Genomic DNA, 21935 nt, shown 5'->3' with positions numbered 1-21935 from the left:
TAGTAGGAGTACAAGTAGTAGGACGAGTAGGAGGAGTAAACGTAGTAGGACGAGTAGTAGGACGAATAGTAGGAGTACAAGTAGTAGGACGAGTAGGAGGAGTAAAAGTAGTAGGACGAGTGGTAGGACGAATAGTAGGAGTACAAGTAGTAGGACGAGTAGGAGGGGTAAAAGTAGTAGGACGAGTAGTAGGAAGAATAGTAGGAGTACAAGTAGTAGGACGAGTAAAAGTAGTAGGAGTACACATGGTCATTCCATGCCAACTCAGCCACCCATGTATATGGTACCTCTCAGATTTAGCTGAAAAGGTGTGTGTGTGTGTGTGTGTGTGTGTGTGTGTGTGTGTGTGTGTGTGTGTGTGTGTGTGTGTGTGTGTGTGTGTGTGTGTGTGTGTGTGTGTGTGTGTGTGTGTGTGTGTGTGTGTGTGTGTGTGTGTGTGTGTGTGTGTGTGTGTGTGTGTGTGTGTGTGGCGTCAGAATCGTTTCATATTACTTGCGCAACTATCAACTGAACGCGTCACACCCGCGTGCTTTGACGCCTGTGCAGCACACAGCGCCTGACGTGTAATGTAGTTTCCTCATTGACTTATAATGGTCACGCGTTCACGCGCGATGGCTGCTGCACGCCTGTGATCACATTACGCGGAGTAACTACGTGTAACATTCATGCGTTTTTTAGCGAACGCACGCATTAACGCTCGCATGAAGATAATTGAACATTTTTGTCAGGCGCTCACATGTACGCGGAAACGACGTGCGCAGACTCTGTCACGCGTAACAAGAAGCTGCGTACATATGAAGCAGCGTGCGCACGTCTGTCTCTCACTGTTTGACAAATGTTGTTACGCGTTCACACGCACGTGCGGTCGCAGATTCTGATGCTGCGCGGCCGGAAGTTGATCTGCTGTGCGCACCTACTCCGCGTAACATGAGCGTGTAATGTAGTTGCCTCCCCTGGTTGACTGAAATGAACAGGCCAACTACATTACGCGTTCAAGTTACGCGGAGTAGGTGCGCACAGCAGATCAACTTCCGGCCGCGCAGCATCAGAATCTGCGACCGCACGTGCGTGTGAACGCGTAACAACATTTGTCAAACAGTGACAGACAGACGTGCGCACGCTGCTTCATATGTACGCAGCCTCTTGTTACGTTCGACATACAACCTGCGCACGACAACGCACGCACGCATAACAAAGTAACCATGCGTTCACACACACGCTGCTGCGCGTCTTTCTAAGTGTTTTGACATCGATTTACCTTCATAGTGTGTGTGTGTGTGTGTGTGTGTGTGTGTGTGTGTGTGTGTGTGTGTGTGTGTGTGTGTGTGTGTGTGTGTGTGTGTGTGTGTGTGTGTGTGTGTACGTGTGTGTACGTGTGTGTACGTGTGTGTACGTGTACGTGTGTACGAGTAGGAGGAGTAAAAGTAGTAGGATGAATAGAAGGAGTAGTAGTAAGTAGTTTTTATCGTCGTAAGATGACGGTAGTGTTGGTAGTCTTATGTACTGTGTGTATTTCAGAGCCGACCAACATGTTGGATGTCAGAGCCATTTTGTGGCTGGAGAACTACCTGCAGGTCTGAACTATCACTCACTTAGCATTCCTCATTGAAAACAATGTGTGGTTAGCCACAAGCCAACAAGTAATAAACGATGCCTCCTCCCACAGACGTGGCAATCCACCATCTTAGTCGTCTCCCATGACCGAAACTTCCTGAATGCCGTGGTCACAGACATCATCCACCTGCACTCCCAGAGGCTGGACAGTTACCGCGGCGACTACGAAAACTTTATTAAAACCAAAGAAGACAGACTGAAGAACCAGCAGAGAGAGTACGATGCCCAGCTGCAGTACAGACAACATATACAGGTACTCCTGCTAATGCAGTACAGACAACATATACAGGTGCTCCTGCTAATGCAGTACAGACAACATATACAGGTACTCCTGCTAATGCAGTACAGACAACATATACAGGTACTTCTACTACTGCAGTACAGACAACATACACAGGTACTCCTACTACTGCAGTACAGACAACATACACAGGTACTCCTACTACTGCAGTACAAACAACATATACATATCCTCCAGCTACTGCAGTACAGACAACATATACAGCTACTCTTACTGCTGCTACTGCAGTACAGACAACATATACAGTTACTCCTGCTAATGCAGTACAGACAACATATACAGGTACTCCTGCTAATGCAGTACAGACAACATATACAGGTACTGCTGCTACTGCAGTACAGACAACATACACAGGTACTCTTACTACTGCAGTACAGACAACATATACAGCTACTCTTACTGCTGCTACTGCAGTACAGACAACATATACAGTTACTCCTGCTAATGCAGTACAGACAACATACAGGTACTCCTGCTAATGCAATACAGACAACATATACAGGTACTGCTGCTACTGCAGTACAGACAACATACACAGGTACTCCTACTACTGCAGTACAAACAACATACACAGGTACTCCTACTACTGCAGTACAAACAACATATACATATCCTCCAGCTACTGCAGTACAGACAACATATACAGCTACTCTTACTGCTGCTACTGCAGTACAGACAACATATACAGTTACTCCTGCTAATGCAGTACAGACAACATATACAGGTACTCCTGCTAATGCAGTACAGACAACATATACAGGTACTGCTGCTACTGCAGTACAGACAACATACACAGGTACTCTTACTACTGCAGTACAGACAACATATACAGCTACTCATTTTAATGCATCAATTTGGTGAATTTTGGGAACCAAAGTATGACATCAATTACTGACTAATTTCTTCCAAACTGCTGGTACTGATACAAATGTGGACATACTAAATGGGGTTGAGGAGTTTAAGCATTCAAGAAAAGCTGAAAACAAAAATGACTAAAACACAGTGCTGAGCCTTTGTACTATTAGTTTATTATGACTATTATTATTATTATTATTATTATTAATATAAGTGGGTGACTATTCCTATGAGCCTTCCTTGGTGTTTTTTAAAATAATTTTGGGCGAACATTGAGACTATGGCAGACAAAATTAGACTGGCGGTGCGCCATTTTCTCGTCAGTGTGTGGGAAACACTGGGAACTAACTTTTTGGCTCACCTGCAGTACAGACAACACATACAGGTACTCCTGCTACTGCATTACAGACAACATATACAGCTACTCCTGCTACTGCAGTACAGACAACATATACAGGTACTCCTACTACTGCATTACAGACAACATATACAGGTACTTCTGCTACTGCAGTACAGACAACATATACAGCAACTCCTGCTACTGCAGTACGGACAACATATACAGCTACTCCTACTGCTGCTACTGCAGTACAGACAACACATACAGGTACTTCTGCTACTGCAGTACAGACAACATATACAGCTACTTCTGATACTGCAGTACAGACAACATATACAGGTACTGCTACTGCAGTACTTGTCTAGATAACAGGAAGTGAAGGCTCGGGATCAACACCCGGAGGAAGGAAGTCAGACTTTACTCCTCCCCTTCCAATTTCTTTCTTTGTCTCCGTTCTCAAACTCCCTTTCAAACGGGAAACGGCAGCAGCAACCTCAGAGCTAGCAACTTATACTTCTGCCCGATGTTGATCCGTTTTCTGACATGGCCGTCATCAGTCGGAGTTGTTTTGGTTCATCTCTTAACTCTGGCAGCGGCATGCTCCAGTGACGTTGACTTGACGGACGTGAGTCGTATTGCACTTTTACAACGGTCACAAGCTGTCAATTACATCTATGATACTATTCGAATTTCATTCCATATTCTTTTAAATGTTCGAATTATATTAATATTAACAACAGTACACAGGCTCATAAATTGTAAAGTAAAACAACCACATTGCCGTTCTCCTGGGGACACTGCGACCCTGTTGCCATGGCTACGCCCTCCTCAGCTCTACTTGCACTTTCTCACGTACATCAACAACAACATTAATTCCAGATGAATCAGCTGATGGAGACGCGGGTCGATCTAGCTAGCAGTAAGTAGCATCTTTGTCATGACTAGGGCTGAGTATCGCCACTGATCCATTTGATTCCGATTCAAAAGGTCAAGATTTGATTTAATCTTCAATTCGATTCGATTCAATATAGATTCAGATCGGGATATTTCGAAGGAGGAAGGGAGAGAGAGAGAGAGCAAGAGCGAGCGAGCTATGCAGAGCTGAATGAACAGAATGATATTTATATTTCAAAATCGTGTTGGGGGGGGGCGGGGACCTGGAATGTGGCGCTTGGTGTGCGCCACACATTGGTGTATGGGAAACACTGGTGTTGTGTGTTAGAGAGTGCGTTTTACCACTACTTGCATATATTAGCTTTCTCGAGCACAGTGCAGAAGCAAGCACCTGCTTTTCTTAACTTCTTGCACCAGCTACCAAAAGACTTTCCGTCTTTCTATGCACGCACAGCGCCATTTATTGTTTAGTCCCTTATCAGTTAGGAGGGTATCTTCCCCAGGATTCATGAACTTACTCTCCATCCTACTTTCCTACGTGACGTCTCTGCTCGGGCAATCTGCAACTCGGGCCGCGTGCTGGAAATCCGCCAGGTGCGGGAATACATTAAGCCCTGCGCTTTGCCTTTTCTGAGTTGGGTGGAAGCTTTGATATTGCTTGCTCAATGATCCTCTGGCTGGCAGCAACTACAACCAGCTGTCTTTCTTGCTCGTCCGGGTGGAAACGTGTAATAAGGTTTCTCATATCTGTCATGTTTTCTAAATGTTTCAGTTTGGTTTGACATACGGTAACTTGCATATAGTGTGGCTCTTTTCCAGTTCATGTTTCCCTTCAACTTCATAAAAGCCAGGGGGGGTCCCGAGAAGCCGAAGGGGGGTAGCAAGATGATTTTCATTACTTTGACTGATATATTCTTCTGGAAACATGGAAATAAATGTATTATGTCAAAATTAAGTTTGCACATGACAGAAACACTGTCCACTCATACGTTCCATGGAGATTACCTTGACTGAGATATTCTGCTTTTATCTAATAGTAAATTGTTTATGTAAAATCATGTTCTGTTCTTTTGTGTTGTCATTATGCCTGTGCGCACACATTCTAATGTTTCAGTCACCTCCGGGGATATTTGGGGTCTCAAGTCTCTGGCAACGTAATTTTGGGGGTCGCGGGTGGAAAAGTTTGGGAACCCCTGCCGTAAACAATACTTCAATATTAACATAACAAATATCAATTAACATTTAGTGTCTTTTTATTAAATATTTGTGGATCGATTCAGAATCTTCCACGTCCGTGTCGTGATGCATCTAAGAATACATTTTTTACCCCACCCCTACTACTGCAGTACGGACGGAATATGTAGGTCCTACAACTACTACTACTACTGTACTACAGACAACATACACAGGTACTACAGTAGTAGTAGTACTACTGTAGTACAGACAATACAGGTACTACTGATACTGCTGTGCAGACATTTACATTACTCCTGCAGTACAGACAACTTATGCAAGTACTACTAGTACTGTCACTGTAGTACAACATATAGCAGTGCTGATACTACTGCAGTACAGATAACAAAGACAGGTACTACAGTAGTAGTAGTAGTAGTAGTAGTGCAGTACAGAGGACTTAACTTATACAGGTATTACTACAGCTGCTGTACAGACAACTTATACAGCTACTCATACTGCCATTAAAACATATGCAAGTGTTACTATTACAAATACTTCCACTGCAGTACAGACAAAGTATACAGGTACTTAGTGTTTCCCACAGGATTTTTGGAGACTATGGTGGGGGGGCTCGTGATCCTCTAGGGGGTCTGGGGGCATGCCCCCCCAGGAGAAAATTTTGAATAGATTTCATTTTAATGCTTCAATTTTGTGAATTTTGGGAACCAAAGTATGACATCAATTACTGACTTAATTTCTTCCAAACTGCTGGTACTGATACAAATGTTGACATACTAAATGGGGTTGAGGAGTTTAAGCATTCAAGAAAAGCTGAAAACAAAAATGACTAAAACACAGTGCTGAGCCTTTATACTATTAGTTTATTATGACTATTATTATTATTATTATTATTATTATTATTATTATTATTATTATTATTATTATTATTAATATAAGTGGGTGACTATTCCTATGAGCCTTCCTTGGTGTTTTTTTAAATAATTTTGGGCGAACATTGAGACTATGGCAGACAAAATTAGACTGGCGGTGCGCCATTTTCTCGTCAATGTGTGGGAAACACTGGGAACTACTATATAGTCAGGGCTGTAAACTAACTTTTTGGCTCACCTGCCAAGGGGACCGGTAGATGAAAGAATCTACCGGCCAAGTACATTTTTTACCGGCCAAATAATAAATTGCCTCTTTTTGTTGCATATACATCTGTTTCAGAACTTTTCATTGAGATAACAGTATTCTCACTTTTGCTTTTTTCGTCGATGTTTCGCCTCCTTTGTCACCTTCCTTTCCACCTATCTCCTCTGTATTTTTCCTCTTTTGTTCGGTCACACCGGGGATATGCCGCCACATTGCTGCGCTCGAGTCTCACTCACTGCGCCAAACTTTTAAAGAGCGGTCACGCGCACCCTACGTTGCTTCGGGGGAACTATTTTCTACAGCTGTGACGTCAGGGGAGCTACTTCAATGTGACACACAACAAATCACCGGTTTAGCATTACAAGCTGGTCTCAGTCAAGTAAATCAGCTCTAAAACCACTTTATCGTACAAAAGCGCCCTCAAGATCCATGATAAAAGGCCACGTCGCTACCATCACTGTCACATACTCAATAAATATGACATTTTAAACTTTAAAAATCTGGTAAAGCAATCAAATATCTGCTTACTTTTTAAATCAGAGAGAGAGAATATTTCGGGGGCAAACATTACATGTCCTGTTGTCTCCGTTTCCCGTTTGTATTTATCGTTTTTTTGTTTTTGCTATTTTTGTTCTTTTATTAATCTTTTTTTGCAATTTGCTACAACCTGGCATTTTTTCTTGTTGTATAAGATCAATGTCTTATTGTGCATTGGCCCTGTCTTGAAATAAAATAAATTACAAATTACTACTGCAGTACAGACAACATATACAGTTCTACTACTTATCTGATTAGCAGAAAATAAAGAAGTACATCGTAAAATATATATAATAATATAGAAAATATTAGCTACCTAGCTATAAATTCTAAATAAATGAATTCTAAATTAAAAGTATAAAACTGCTCCATAATCATTGTCAGATTTCTTTTGGTTTACATTTGTCTGATACATACATAAAAAGGATGAATGTCACATGAAGATTTTCCCATGATGCATTGTATCACTTACCCTGATGTGTGTTTCTGTTTCAGGTGTTTATTGACAGATTCCGGTACAACGCAAACAGAGCAGCCCAAGTCCAGAGCAAACTGAAACTGCTGGAAAGGCTGTGAGTATTTCTACACCTGGGCCCAGTATTTCAAAAGTGATCTGACTGGATTATCCTGGTCGTGAATCCTGATCCTGAAGATCAGGATTCAGCTTTGGTAATCCAATCCTCCCTTGAATCCAGATAAAAGGCTGGATTTGGGTATTTCAAAACTTAAGGCAGAGATCTGGATCAACTTGATACCAACATTTCAGGATCATTTGGATCCCACTTCAGAGGTGGATTTGACTTGGATTGACAATGTCTCAGCTCCACTTCTCCTAGATATTGTTACTCAAGATGTTCATTACACTTACACAGTTTATATCATGCTGCACATTGAAGCACTTTCCAAGCATGTTCAATGTATATTTTCATGCTTCTGATTAAACAAAGACTAATTTGACTTAAGTCAAAAGCTTAAAAATGCACTTTTAAAATGTTTGGAACTTTCTTGAATGTGATTTTAAAACATGCAACTACGTATTTCAGTAAGTGTTTGTGTACAAACTGATTATTTTCCTTAACCAAATCAGATGCTATTTGGCTTTAAATTACCACAATTATGTTTAGTGAGAGCCTTCTACATAAAGGTAGACAACTTAGAAAGGAAAAAATGTATCTAATCGTGTCACTGATCAATACTATATATACATACTATACATACTATATAATACATGAAAATAATGCAACTACAATTTCCAGCACTTTATTCAAAATCCAACAACTTATCACTGCAATTGAAGCATTTCCAAGGATTTCCAGCACTCATACAGACCCTGTCCTTAATAGCTGAGTGGGCTCTGAAAGTAGAAGAAAGGGAAGGAGTATGAGTAATATCTTTGTCTTCATTTGGAATCCACAATAGTCACAGAAATTGTGTGCATGATGACAACAGCATGATTTTCCCAGCATTACTGTAGCATTCTGACACTTCTGAATGAACTGCATAGTTCATACACAACACACATACACAGTGTAATGTTAGGTTTCCAAAGCACTGTAGCAGTCTGGGCCCGGTTTCCCGATAACGTCCACTCTTAGCGCGCTACGAAGACTCCTACGTTATGAATTACCGACGTTGTTTACCTCTATAGTCGTGGTTCCCGAACGGTCTCTTAGGAGTCTTCTTAAGAAACACTCCTTACGTCGTACGTACACGGCGCTGTCCAGAAAGAAAGTGCTGAAATCGATTGCTCAGAGTTCGATTTTCCATTTCATGTGCATTTGCATGACAGCACTATATTATAAAATGTAGGCTATTGCAGTGTTTGAGAATAAAACATTGCTAGAAATCCTTCTAGGCCTAAACTTTTATTTAACCATGGTCGAACATACTACCATAGCCTATACTGATTTAAAAAAAGATATAATAAATATAGAAACAGCGGAGGAGATTGAGCCAATTACATCCTTAATTAAATGCGTATTTGTTGCCGTTGTAGTCGAAACTTATGCAATATAGCTGCGTCGGTCAATATATCCATGGGATTGAAGTTGATCCTTATGAAATTATGTATTCCAAAGGCTCCGAGGACGGCGACGTCTTTGGTTCAGTACGAGGATGCGTTGTATCGCTGCCATAGTTTTGCCTCCGTTCACAAACGTCACCGGCGTCCATTTATGACATGTTTTAATTGTTTGACGATGTGCCAATTTCCCAAATTGCTTTCAGGATTGTGCATGCCTTGACATTGACTAGGCCTAATGGGCTAATTTAATGACACTGTAATATACCTAGGCTACTTCTGAGGTTGAGGTAATGCTTAGCCTTGTGATGAAATGCATGCGCATTTTATTTTTTCATGAATGACTTAAAACCACTGGTGAAACACAACACTGGCAATGTGCAGTTCCATGCGCAGCAGGGATTTCTGGATTACTGTACAGTGGCGGCGACTAGCGTCAGGAGCTGAAGCATCACTACGGTAGAGCTAAGAAGGCTCTAAGAGTGCTCCAGACCACTCTTACCAACGTATGACGTACGAAAGAGATTCGTAGCAAAGAACGTTTCGGGGAAACACGCAAAATGTTAAGTAGGAACTCTAAGTAGGGGTTACGAATGACGTAGCGTTAAGAAGGCTTTAAGAAGGCTTCGGGAAACCGGGCCCTGGTCTGTACACATGTAGCCTTTTTTTTTTTATTTATTTATTTTTTATTACATGTAGCCTATTTTAAGTCTGCTGTGTTGCCATGACGTAACGCTAATAAACTCCGAACAGGTTGATGTTAGTTTAAACAGTTATGGTATAATGTACGTCAGATTAATTACCTTGTGAATCAAACCATGGACTGCAAAATTCGTAAACAAAGCCAGCTAGCCCGCTAGCTGCTTAACACGCAAGTCAATGGAGCCGAGTTAGCTACCGTTAGCACGGCCGCGGCTCAATTAGAGATCGCTACAGCCTGGTTTTAAGTACGTGATAGGGATGCAAACAATTAATCGATTATCGATTAATTGTCGATAAGAAATTACTCGATTAAAATAAATTAATTGCAATTAATTGCGTTTTGAACCCGTAATTCCCGCCAGTCCACGTGAGAGACTGACGCCAGACGTACTTGACGCACATGCGCGAACACAAGCGAAGCAGGGCTCTGATGACAACAACAAGACGAGCAGCCATAGTCTAATTTAGGCCGCCATAGTCTCAATGTTCGCCCCAAAATTATTTTGATTACGCATTTGCAGCGCTTATTATAAGGGGAAATCCTTGCGGCTGGTTTGGCTCATCAACGTTCTGTTTTCCCCCGTTGCCATGGCAAGGCGTCCCCCGCGCCGACCCCCCCCTCAGCTGGCGAGTGTGACGAGCGAGTGACGGGCGAGTAGTGACGTATGTGAACGGGGCTCCATTCACATACGTCACTACTCGCCCGTCAATCGCTTTCTTGCTGAATTCTACTCGCTGGCAAAAAAAACTCACTGCCGCCGACGGAGAGTTCAAGCAGCAACTCTCTGTGGATCTCTCTGTTGACGTCAACTGTCAATCATCTCTATTCTACATTCCGATTGGTACTCACTTCACTCGCATCGCAGAAAGTTAAACTTATTTTATCTCCGTCCCTGCCCACATCGCATCGCCTTTCCTGACCACATTCCGTTAGAACACATTAACATTCCATTGACAGTTGTCGCTCAGAGATGGGCGAGTGGCGACGTATGTGAACGAGGCTTCAGTCAAAACCAAAACACCAAGGAAGGCTGAGGAATAGTCACCCACTTATATTAATAATAATAATAATAATAATAATAATAATAATAATAATAATAATAATAGTCATAATAAACTAATAGTATAAAGGCTCAGCACTGTGTTTTAGTCATTTTTGTTTTCATCTTTTCTTGAATGCTTAAACTCCTCAACCCCATTTAGTATGTCAACATCTGGATCAGCAGTTTGTAAGAAATTGGTCAGTAATTGATGTGTCATATTTTGGTTCTCAAAATTCCCTAAATTGATACATTAAAGTGAAATTATTCAAAATATGATTTGCATTTTTCTTTATATCATAAGGAAGATAGCATTTTATGTTAAGTATACAGTAGATTCAGAGGGAAATTCAGCTTCTCAGAAGAATTGCCGCTTATCAATTAATCGATCATCGATCGATAAGATGAAACAACTATCGATTAATGAATTACTCGATAATTTGCATCCCTAGTACGTGACAATTCATATAGTTAGCTAGCACGATATGTTGGTTGACGTTCATATGGTCCTTAAACCGCTAAACATAAGACGACGGTAAACTTACATGTTTCAGATCCGGAGGCGGAGATTTGAGATTTGGTAATCCGTATCCAGCCAGGTCGGGATCATGGTGATCCATCTGTCCAGTGTTTTACTCAGATAAAGTCAGCAGGATCACCTTGATCTATGACTGAGAAAAGGAGGATTTCATTATCCGGATTATACTGATCCAGATTACAAGTTTTGAAATACTGGGCCCTGGTACACACCTAGTACACCAGCTACATGGACTGGGAGACACTTGGGTGTTAACAGTATGGACAACAGATGTGTCACAGTACCATCCACCTGCAGTCAGATGGACCTGGCTCCAGGGGTTCCTGCTGTCTCTCGTCACGTTGTTGGTCACCTGACGTTCTGTGTGTGGTTCTATGACAGGTTTACAAATGTGTCTTTTCCTCCTGCAGACCTGAACTGAAGCCCCTTGAAAAAGAAACTGAGGTCACTTTAAGGTAAGAAGATAAACTTCTGTTCAGACACTCGGGATTCCTGGTTCAGGTGTTTTCTCTTGTCCACCCAGGTGCTGATTGATTCATTGATTGATTGACATGTTTTTCCCCCCACAGGTTTCCAGATAACTTTGAGAAGTTGTCTCCTCCCATCCTGCAGTTAGATGAAGTAGAGTTTTATTACTCTCCTGACCGCCTTCTCTTCTGTGGACTCAACCTGTCAGCCGACCTCGAGTCTCGCATCTGCATCGTACGTGTCAGAAAAATCAGTCAATCCGCTGCAGGACACCTGTTACAGCAACCGTTTCGTATGAAACTTACAAATAGAAGTTGACATTTCTAGCCTGGGGCGATATGACGAGATTAACGTAGGTTGGCCGTTATAATGCTCCTTGTATGTTATAACATATAAATATACCAAAATCATTTTTTTCTCTTCTTGAGATGATATAAATGTAATTTATGGCTCTGTTAGATTGATGCTAGACCGCCCTGTTAATTCAGGTAATTGACCACAGTGAACATGTAGTTTTTGAAAGGAACAAGCCAACAATTATGGACTGATGACTGAGACTATAACCTAATACTGGGTAATAGGTAGGGGAATTTCAATATCGGCCAAGACTAGATCCTTCAGTACGAATTGCACCTGTAGGATCCAGAGAGTCTGAACTCATAAGGACTGTAACAAAAGGTTTAACCTGAACATCAGTGCAACAACTGATCATACCAATCTATAATCCAGAGTCAGTACTGGACATGAGTTGACGTGTTGTGTTTCTTGTCAGGTGGGTGAAAACGGAGCCGGTAAATCAACCATCCTCAAACTGCTGATGGGTGAGTTGACGCCAGTCAACGGGGTCAGACAGTCTCACAGGTAAGACAACCAACAGAGCAATGAGAGCAGAAGACACCTGAATGTTTTAACTGGGAATAGGAAAATAGGAAATGTTTTTTATCGAACTGGTTTTTAGGAAACTTCATATACCCTACAGCAGGGGTGTCAAACTGATCCAGTAAAGGGCCGTGTGGCTGCAGGTTTTCATTCCAACCAAGCAAGAACACACCTGATCCAACCAATCAAGGTGTGAAGGCAAATCAGGTAGGTGAATAAGTCAAGTCAGGTGTGTTCTTGCTTGGTTGGAAGGAAAACCTGCAGCCACACGGCCCTTTACTGGATCAGTTTGACACCCCTGCCCTACAGGGAACTGTTCATGTACCCTTTAGGAAACTGTTTATGGGGATTTTTTTTTTGTATAGTAGCCATTGACCAGACTGAAGTTTCTTTTTCTTTATCTGGTGGTTTAAATTTCTCATCAGGAATCTGAAGATTGGTTACTTCAGTCAGCATCATGTGGACCAGCTGGACCTCAACGTCTGTTCTGTGGAGCTGCTGCTCAACCGCTTTCCTGGTAACTACAGCAACCACAACAATAACATACATACGTGTAGCGTCACAAATTTTGAATGGCTAGTGTCTGTGTGTCACAGGTCGGACGGAAGAGGAGTACCGCCACCAGCTGGGAGGTTACGGTATCACCGGAGAGTTGGCGACAAGGCCGGTGGCAAGTCTGTCAGGAGGCCAGAAGAGCCGGGTGGCCTTTGCACAGATGACCATGCCATGGTAGTAAAAAGCTCAGGGTCCTGATGATGATGATGATGATGATGATGATGATTATGATTATGATGATGTTATCTCATCTCTCTGTCCTTCAGTCCAAACTTCTACATCCTGGACGAGCCTACCAACCACCTTGACATGGAGACCATCGAGGCTCTGGCTAAAGCTCTTAACAAGTTCAGAGTGAGTGAGAGAGAGAGTGTGAATATATATATATATATGAAATATTTAATGCGTTTATTTTTTTTTTACGAAATTAACGCAGCTGTGTTTTGTTTACGTCCCGTGGCGGCTGACGTAAGACCAATGACGACCTGTGCTGCAAAGCCGCTAGCCATTAGTTTTTAACTAATACTCGACGGCATACAAAACTCCTGCGTGATAAACCGAAGATTTCAAACTTTGATTCATCAGTCCATAACACCTTCTTCCAGTCTTCTAGCTGCAACTCGACCGTTCAAATAGGGCTGGGCGATATGACCTCAAATCAATATCACGATATATTGAGGAACTCACCTCGATAACGATGAATGAACGATAAGTAACCCACCCCCCCCCCCCCCCCGCGCCTAAAAAAATGCCACTTTAAAAGGACTGTAAAACTAAGATTTATATTATTTATTTGGTAGTATAAAATAACAAAGTATTAAAAATACAGTCTCTATAAACAAATTCAAAATATGGAGTTGTCAAGTAATCAGGTTCTCGATAACGGGAGAAACAAGTTTACATTTCACATTTTTCTGATCGACATCGTCCTCGCTGAACCCAAAATGTTGCCAAACGATCGATGACGCATTTCTTTTGGGAACGAGGTGCTCTTCCTCCTCGACCAGATTTACTTCGGCTGCCGCGGCAGCAGCCGCTTCATCGTTTAAACCGGCGGGCTCCATTTTCGTCTCAAGGTGCGTGTCCACAGGGGCGATTTTAAACGCGTGTGGAAAGCGTGCTTCCCAGTATTGCACGCTTGGCGGGCTGCCACTAGAGGATGATTGACAGGCGCTCTCCTTTAAACAACACATTTTTGCGAGCGTTCCCGAGTCGAGCCCGGCACCTCTGATTAGCATAAAGTAGATTCGACTTCAACTTTAGGTAAATGAGGAGCGGCCAACTCGCGCGCCGTCTCTCGACATTCGCCGCGACGCTACCAGAATGCATTGCACAGCTTTTCACATAGACAATGAATGGGACGCGGGGAAACACCGCTGCCTGTGGACACGCACCTTCACCCACACTTTCCCTTCTTGTTACAGACTGGATGGGGTGGAGTCACGTGACTGCACACGCTGTATACGTAGTACAATACAGCCGAGCGTCTTAAAGGGACATGAACATACTGGTAGCCTACCTACACACACAGCCAAACAAGAAAAAAACGACTTTTCTTTTTTTTTTTTTTTAAACCGAATATACCGACATGGGCAAAATCGGTTGTCGTCGTAAATTTCGGTATCGGTACATTTTCGGTGTATCGCCCACCCCTACGTTCAAACCTGCAGCTCGAAGTCTTCTCTTCACAGTTGAAACTAAGACTTGCTTACTACGACCACTATTAAGCTGCGCTTGAAGCTATTGTCCTGTGAGCCGCCTGTCGCGCAAGCTCTCAGAAACTTGTCTTCTGATTCTGTTTTGGCTTTGGGTCTGCCAGATCTCTTCCTGTCAGAGTTTCTCCCAGATTCTGAGTGCCTTTTGATGGTGAAGGAAACTGTACTCACTAGGCCTGGGCGGTAATACGGTAGTACGGTATACCACGGGTCTTAAAAACAGCAACGGTATCAGTTTCAATACCGTCATTAAAAAAATGCAATGCACTTGTATAGGAGAGAGAGAGAGGGAGAGGGAGGATGACGACGACGACTCGCGCCGAGTGACCTGGTCTCAAAGAAGAACACAACTCTTGCAGTTTGGCAGCATTTTGGGTTCCGACCTAATGAGAAGTAGAGCTTAGTTCGGACCCAGAAAATGAAGCCCGACCCTATCGGAGCCCGTGCGCCTTCTGTCCGAACCCGGACCGACCCGACACATTAACTGTAATTAAGAGCCCGAGCCTGATTTCAACCCGACAATTATTTTTCATGCATGAGGCTGTTGTATGTGCATATCCGTGGGAAGTGGGGGTGCGACCACTACTCAGTCAATAGCACTGCTCCGGCATGGGAGAAAGCTGAACAAATGTGTACATCAACTAACATTTGACAAAGAAAACTCTGATATCGCAAGACAGGCCCGTTTGCTGAGGAAGCAAAACAAAATTCAATCAACATTGACTGCCAACTGTAAAATCTTCACAAGGGTATGGTACCACAGTGTGTTCCAACACTACTTTTATGCAGACAGAGGGGGTTGTAAGTAATCAAGAAATGTTGGAACACCTGTAGGAATTGGTAGCACCAACTTTCAAGGCTTGATCAACCTCCATTGCTGCAGAACAGCTTTAAGTTGTTAACCCATTTCTTGTTCCCTGAAAAAAGCCATTCTGAAATGTATATTATTTTTCAGTTTTGGGTAACCTTACCTTTTTTTTTAACCTCTAGCAGTTCACTACTTACCTTTGTACCATTTTAAGCTATTCATTGGACTTGAACGGCTTGAATTTCAATTAAAAAACGGGAAAAATTGGGGTGTTCTAAAACTTTTGACTGTGTGTGTGTGTGTGTGTGTGTGTGTGTGTGTGTGTGTGTGTGTGTGTGTGTGTGTGTGTGTGTGTGTGTGTGTGTCTGTGTGTGTCTGTGTCTGTGTCTGTGTCTGTGTCTGTGTCTGTGTCTGTGTGTGTCTGTGTCTGTGTGTATATATATGTGTGTATATATGTGTGTATATATGTGTGTGTATATATATATATATATACACACACTGTAAACAAATAGGATTTTTTAGATATTGTGTGTATGTGTATATATACAAACATTTGTTTACATTGTTTAGGGAAACATTAACTCTGTCCGTCTTCTGTTCAGGGAACAGTTTCCTCTTTGTTTATAGATTCTCATTTCAGGGAGGGATAGTTTTCAGGGAACGGTTTACTCTGTTAAAAATATAGTATTCAAGTAAGTATATATAAATCTTCTGTGACCTCAGGTGTGAACTATTGTCTTTTAGTCTTTAATTAACAAATAGTTACCCGCCGTCTCTCGAAGTCGAAATGTAGCGGCTTGCCAGTGTGTCTCAGGGGTGTGTCATCAGTATGTGATGTCATGTGTTTCAGGGCGGCGTCATCCTGGTGTCCCACGACGAGCGTCTGATCCGGTTGGTTTGTAAGGAGCTCTGGGTGTGTGAAAGTGGGAAAGTCGGACGCATCGATGGTGGCTTTGATGAGTACCGAGACATCCTGCAAGAGCAGTTCAGGAAGGAGGGTTACCTGTGAGACCACTCCCACCTCGAGCAGACCATGCCCATAGTTGACCACACCCACCACTAACATAAACCTAGCCCCCCTCTGTAACAACATCCTGTCATAGTAGCCAATCAGAGCAGACCGGAGGACATTTTCTTCTCTGAACTGTCTCACCTGCTGCTTCAGATGATGATCTGCTGCAGCTGATTGGTGGTTTCTGTTTACCTGGTGAGGTCACAGTGAACTCTAGAGGAGACATCACCAAACATTTGGAATTTATTTAAAAGTTTATCAATACTTTAAATCTGTTTTTTGTTTTGTATCATTGACTCTTTTATCAGTTTTAAAGGGCCAACATATATTCAGAGACACAAACCTAATAAAACCATCAGATCATGTGTTCACTTCCTCTTCTTCTACCGCTCCTTTATCTGGTTTATACTCGTAGTTATATCACCTTGCTGCAGAGACGTGGACAAAAACAGACTTCCACTTGGATCTAAAAAATATTATATGTCCATATTTTATAAACTTCTTTTGGTTTTCAAAGTAAAATATTGAAATACAAAATAACTTTACGTGTCAAATACATATGTGCATTAAAAAGTACTATATTTCTCTCTGAGATGTAGTAGAAGGTAGAAAGTACAGATTTCCATATTGCACTTAAGGACAGTATTGAGTAAATGTACTCAGTTACTTGGGATTGACCTTTAAGTCTGTATTACTGTATTACTTAATAATTATTTGTTGCTGCTGGTGTGTTCAAGGATGCTGTGGGATAGTATAGGTATCAGATATGCTTGGCCTGCCAGCTCAGTCTCCTGCCTTTACAGATGACATCACATTATCATTGGCTGCATGTAGAAGAAATTAAAATTATTCTAAACAGATTTTTTTTATACACTATTTCATCACTAAATTATGTTCTGAGACCTTTTGAAGTGAGAAATAAACCCTAGATTTGATGAAAAGTGATGTTGAATTGAGAACTATTTCAGAAGTAAGATGCTCCCCATACAGCCAATCATAAGTTATGCCATTATCTATAGACAAAGGATACTGAGCACATTAGGTACCTACACTTACAGATGATTGATGTAAATAAAGTATAAAGAGATAACGAGATGACAGGAAATAACATTCAACTATTTAAGCTTTATTAATATGGAGCTCATTAAAAACCATGGATGTAGGATGTGGTGTTCGTTAAATATTTAACTAAATAAATTTGAAACTAAAGCTCAGAGGGTCAGATTATGAACGCGACACCCAGAAGAGTCAACAGACTTCTTAGTATTATTGGTGATTGATGATCATCATGAGAATACATATAAAAATGAATAATTCACGAGACAAGAACAATTGATTTAAATAATTCAGCGCTATGAAATTAAATCTTTACATAAAAATAAAGGGGAACCTGATTTAACGCACACACACAAGTATCCACCTCAATAAAGAAGTTATTTGCTGAGGATCCTATCAGGATGAAACTCTTCATCCTAAAATGGAGCTGAAACATTTCCAGAGAATCCGTCTTCCAATTGTGGCATATTTCATATTTAGGCAATTGGGAAGGATTTGATTTGTTGGTTAAAAAGATTAACTCACCACCTTCTCTGATTAGTGGTTATGTCATGGTGTTTGTTGAAAATATTTAGTACTAGCTGATGTTTGCATGCATCATATTTGGTTTTCCAGGAAGAAAAACAATTCCAGGAAGAAAAAAAATTGTAATTTTCAAACTTAAATTGTTAAATACTGTATATAAATTATAACGTGACGGGAATGTGATCTTAAAGTTTAAAACTGCATTTTTCACGTAGTAAGACTTATATTTATGTAGAAATATTGAAAATAAAATCTTGGATGAGGTTGCAGATGGTTTCCAGAGGATTTCCTGTTTCGACTAGTAGCCAGCTACATTTGACATTCTTATGCTTGTATTATCAGGTCAACACTTGTTGACCTGATAATACAAGCATTTATAAAAATTGAGCGAAACTTTTTCATACTCTAGCGTGAAACTCGCATGACAGCAATAGCTGGGTACACACGGAAGTGGCGTTGACGCAGCGGTAGCGTTAGCAGCAGAGGATAGAAGCTATTCTTTTAAATAAACTCCCGGTGTACTTACAAACTTTCAAATGCCTCATTTTGTGAGTACAGACCATCGCTAAAAATGCTTCTGAGGGGGTTTTTGGCTGGATGTCATGGTGGAAATGACCTAGGGTGCATTTCACTCCGAACCATCACACACAAGAAAAAGTGGTCAGAACTGAAAGAAAAAATGACATCTTCTGCTCCTTTACCAACATGTATTTAATGTATTGCTAGAGTATTTGAGGAAGTTTGATTTTGATGTGACTTTGACGGGGATTGTGTCCGAAAAGGAGGCAGATACAGACACGACTGAGACCAGAGGTAAGGTAAACAGATTTTAAACTTTTATTGTATATAAAACAAAACGTTAAATATTTTCTGTCCTTCCAGAGTCTGCGGCGTTGGGCGTGGAGGAGGGTGACGTGAGTGATGTGAGGAGGGTGGCGTAGAGGAGGGTGACGGTGACGGGCTCTCGGCACAGCGTCCGGCACAAAGCAGCAGCGCACCCCGGGCGCATGGCACATCAAGCGGTCGGGTGCTCACTGATGCCGTCCTGCAACTTCAGCGAGACACAATCACCGCCATCAACAACGTTGCAGATGAGCTACGGCAAACGCGCACTGCGATTAATAAAATAATACGTTTACAATGAACATTGATTGTTGTCTTCCTTATATTACAAACGCATAACATCCTCACGGATTCTTGCGCCCTGTTGATATCCCTCCAGTCGGGCAGGGGGCCGAGGCTCATCATGCTGGGGACTCTACCACCTTTGCCGGGTGGTAGAGTCTGCCTCCTGAAGTTTGGTAAAGTTGCGCTCTCCACGCTCCACGACTGAGCGCGCACGAGCGTGCCATTATAGCGCATTCCCTCTGCGCTCTGGTGGTTTAAAAAAAATTACGATAACGTGTAACAAGTATACGATGGCTTAATGGCTGTAATCTATGTGCGTTGATTATATATGCACATAAATAAGGAGAATATTTAGTTATTCCCGCTGTGTTCTACAGTGATCTAATGGAGGATATTTATTGTATGTATTACATGTATTTGGGCCGTCTCCTCCTCCTGCGGTGACAGCGCTGATTCAATATTTCAAAATTATTTTGATTTAAGATACAAGTCAGATTTTAAAAGAAGGTGTTAACATGAAAAAAACTATCACTCATTAAAAGCGTCAAAAACATTGCTGGAGTTCCTCATGATAACGCAGATCTAACGTATGATATGGAGTGTAATTAAATGTGTGCGAGTCATCAAAAATATATAATTCTTCTCACGTTTACTGCTGATTCCCTTCCAGTCTCCAGAATGTGCGTACCGGTACGCATGCCTCAGAGTTTGCTTACGGGTACGCACACTTTCCCGTCAAGTTTGGTTTTTATAGATCACAACATTTGCGTGGAAAGTGGCGTACGCACGTTTCCAGCCCCGTTTTGTGCGTACGCAAGCTTTATAAATGAGGGCCCTGGATGGGGAGTAGGGGAGGGATCCACATTCAGTCCTCCTTCGACGTTTCTGATAATCTGTGTTTTGTCTTCCCTCTTTGTTGGTTCCTCTTGTCTCTTGTCCTTGGCAGTGTTGACAGATGGATGACGGATGATACCGTCCCCTCAGCGGGACACAATTGCCGCCATCAACAATGTTGCAGATGAGCTATGGCAAACAAGAAATGGCCATACTAATAAAAGAATACGTTAAAAATGAACATTGATTGTTGTATTCCTTATCTTACAAACGCCGCATGGCATTCCCATGGATTCTTGCGCCCTGTTGATACCCCTCCAGTCGGGCAGGGGGCCGTGGCTTGGGCTCATCATGCTGGGGACTCTACCACCTTTGCCAGGTGGTCTGCCTCCTGAAGTTCGGTAAAGTTGCGTTCTCCACGCTCCACAACTGAGCGCGCACGAGCGTGGCACTCATTATAGTGTATTTCCTCTGCGCTTTGGTGGTTTAAAACGAGGATAAAGTGTAACAATTATACGATGGCTTTATATGGCTATATTTATGTGTGTTGATGACATATGCACACAGTAAATAAATAGACTATTTAGTTATTTCTGCTGTGTTCTGCAGTGATAAAAGTAGCCTTTTAAAAGTTTAAATGGCGGTGTTTATGAGTGGAAACCGGATAGCGGTCTCCAGCGGATGTAGTTAGCGGACCAATCACAGCCAAAGCCGCTGCGTTGGTGTTGCGTTGGTGTTGCGTCGCCTCGACGCGCGTCTAGGATTTTTGGGAGGCACACGTCAGGCCCTTGCGTTGGACGTAAGGGGGTCCGCAAGGACGTAAGGGGTCCGCAAGCCCCTTTGCGTTGTGTCGACGCGGAAGCATAATGCCCTGATTATGCTTCCGCGTAGTGATAACGCAACGGCAACGGCAACGCAACGGCCACGCAGTTGCTTGGAGACCGTGATGGTTCTGTGTTGGGTTTACGTGTCGAAATGCAATTCAAAGCCACACCGGTAAAGGGCGCTATGGTTTTTGTAAAGACTGACCGACCGACCGAGACTCTTGGCTATATCATCGTAAGCTTCGTTATAGCGTATTTGTTTACCTTCCGGCTTTAAACGTCCACAATTTTTCAGAACTTGGTGTTTTATTTCTTTATGCAAAAGCGAGAAGGTGCAAACAATAAAACGAGGTGAAAACAATAAAAGTAGCCTTTTAAAAGTTTAAATGGCGGTGTTTATGAGTGGAAACCGGATAGCGGTCTCCAGCGGATGTAGTTAGCGGACCAATCACAGCCAAAGCCGCTGCGTTGGTGTTGCGTTGGCGTTGCGTCACCTCGACGCGCGTCTAGGATTTTTGGGAGGCACACGTCAGGCCCTTGCGTTGGACGTAAGGGGGTCCGCAAGGACGTCTTAAGGCCTGATTATGCTTCTGCGTAGTGATCACGCAACGGCAACGCAACGGCCACGCAGTTGCTTGGAGACCGTGATGGTTCTGCGTTGGGTTTACGTGTCGAAATGCAATTCAAAGCCACACCGGTAAAGGGCGCTATGTTTTTTGTAAAGACCGACCGACCGACCGAGACTCTTGGCGTATATCATCGTAAGCTTCGTTATAGCGTATTTGTTTACTTTCCGGCTTTAAACGTCCACAATTTTTCAGAACTTGGTGTTTTATTTCTTTGTGCAAAAGCGAGAAGGTGCAAACAATAAAATGAGGTGAAAACAATAAAAGTAGCCTTTTAAAAGTTTAGATGGCGGTGTTTATGAGTGGAAACCGGATAGCGGTCTCCAGCGGATG

General features: G+C 42.3%; 1 protein-coding gene across 1 annotated transcript in view; it reads left to right on the top strand.

Moving 5' to 3' along the window:
• Window positions 1-16974, top strand: part of abcf3 (ATP-binding cassette, sub-family F (GCN20), member 3) — a 40838-nt gene extending 23864 nt beyond the window's left edge. The window contains exons 12-21 of the mRNA XM_084019946.1: window positions 1519-1574; window positions 1667-1867; window positions 7368-7444; window positions 11583-11627; window positions 11742-11874; window positions 12413-12501; window positions 12945-13036; window positions 13116-13248; window positions 13341-13428; window positions 16448-16974. Of these exons, the coding sequence (XP_083876072.1) occupies window positions 1519-1574; window positions 1667-1867; window positions 7368-7444; window positions 11583-11627; window positions 11742-11874; window positions 12413-12501; window positions 12945-13036; window positions 13116-13248; window positions 13341-13428; window positions 16448-16606 (1073 nt within the window). The 3' untranslated portion in view covers window positions 16607-16974. The remainder of the gene's footprint in view (window positions 1-1518; window positions 1575-1666; window positions 1868-7367; window positions 7445-11582; window positions 11628-11741; window positions 11875-12412; window positions 12502-12944; window positions 13037-13115; window positions 13249-13340; window positions 13429-16447) is intronic.
• Window positions 16975-21935: the final 4961 nt, after the last annotated feature.

Source organism: Eutrigla gurnardus, assembly GCF_963514095.1.
Source record: "Eutrigla gurnardus genome assembly, chromosome: 10".
NCBI lineage: Eukaryota > Metazoa > Chordata > Actinopteri > Perciformes > Triglidae > Eutrigla > Eutrigla gurnardus.
The sequence above is the reverse complement of the archived record's forward strand: the minus strand, read 5'-3'. Positions and strand labels throughout refer to the sequence as shown.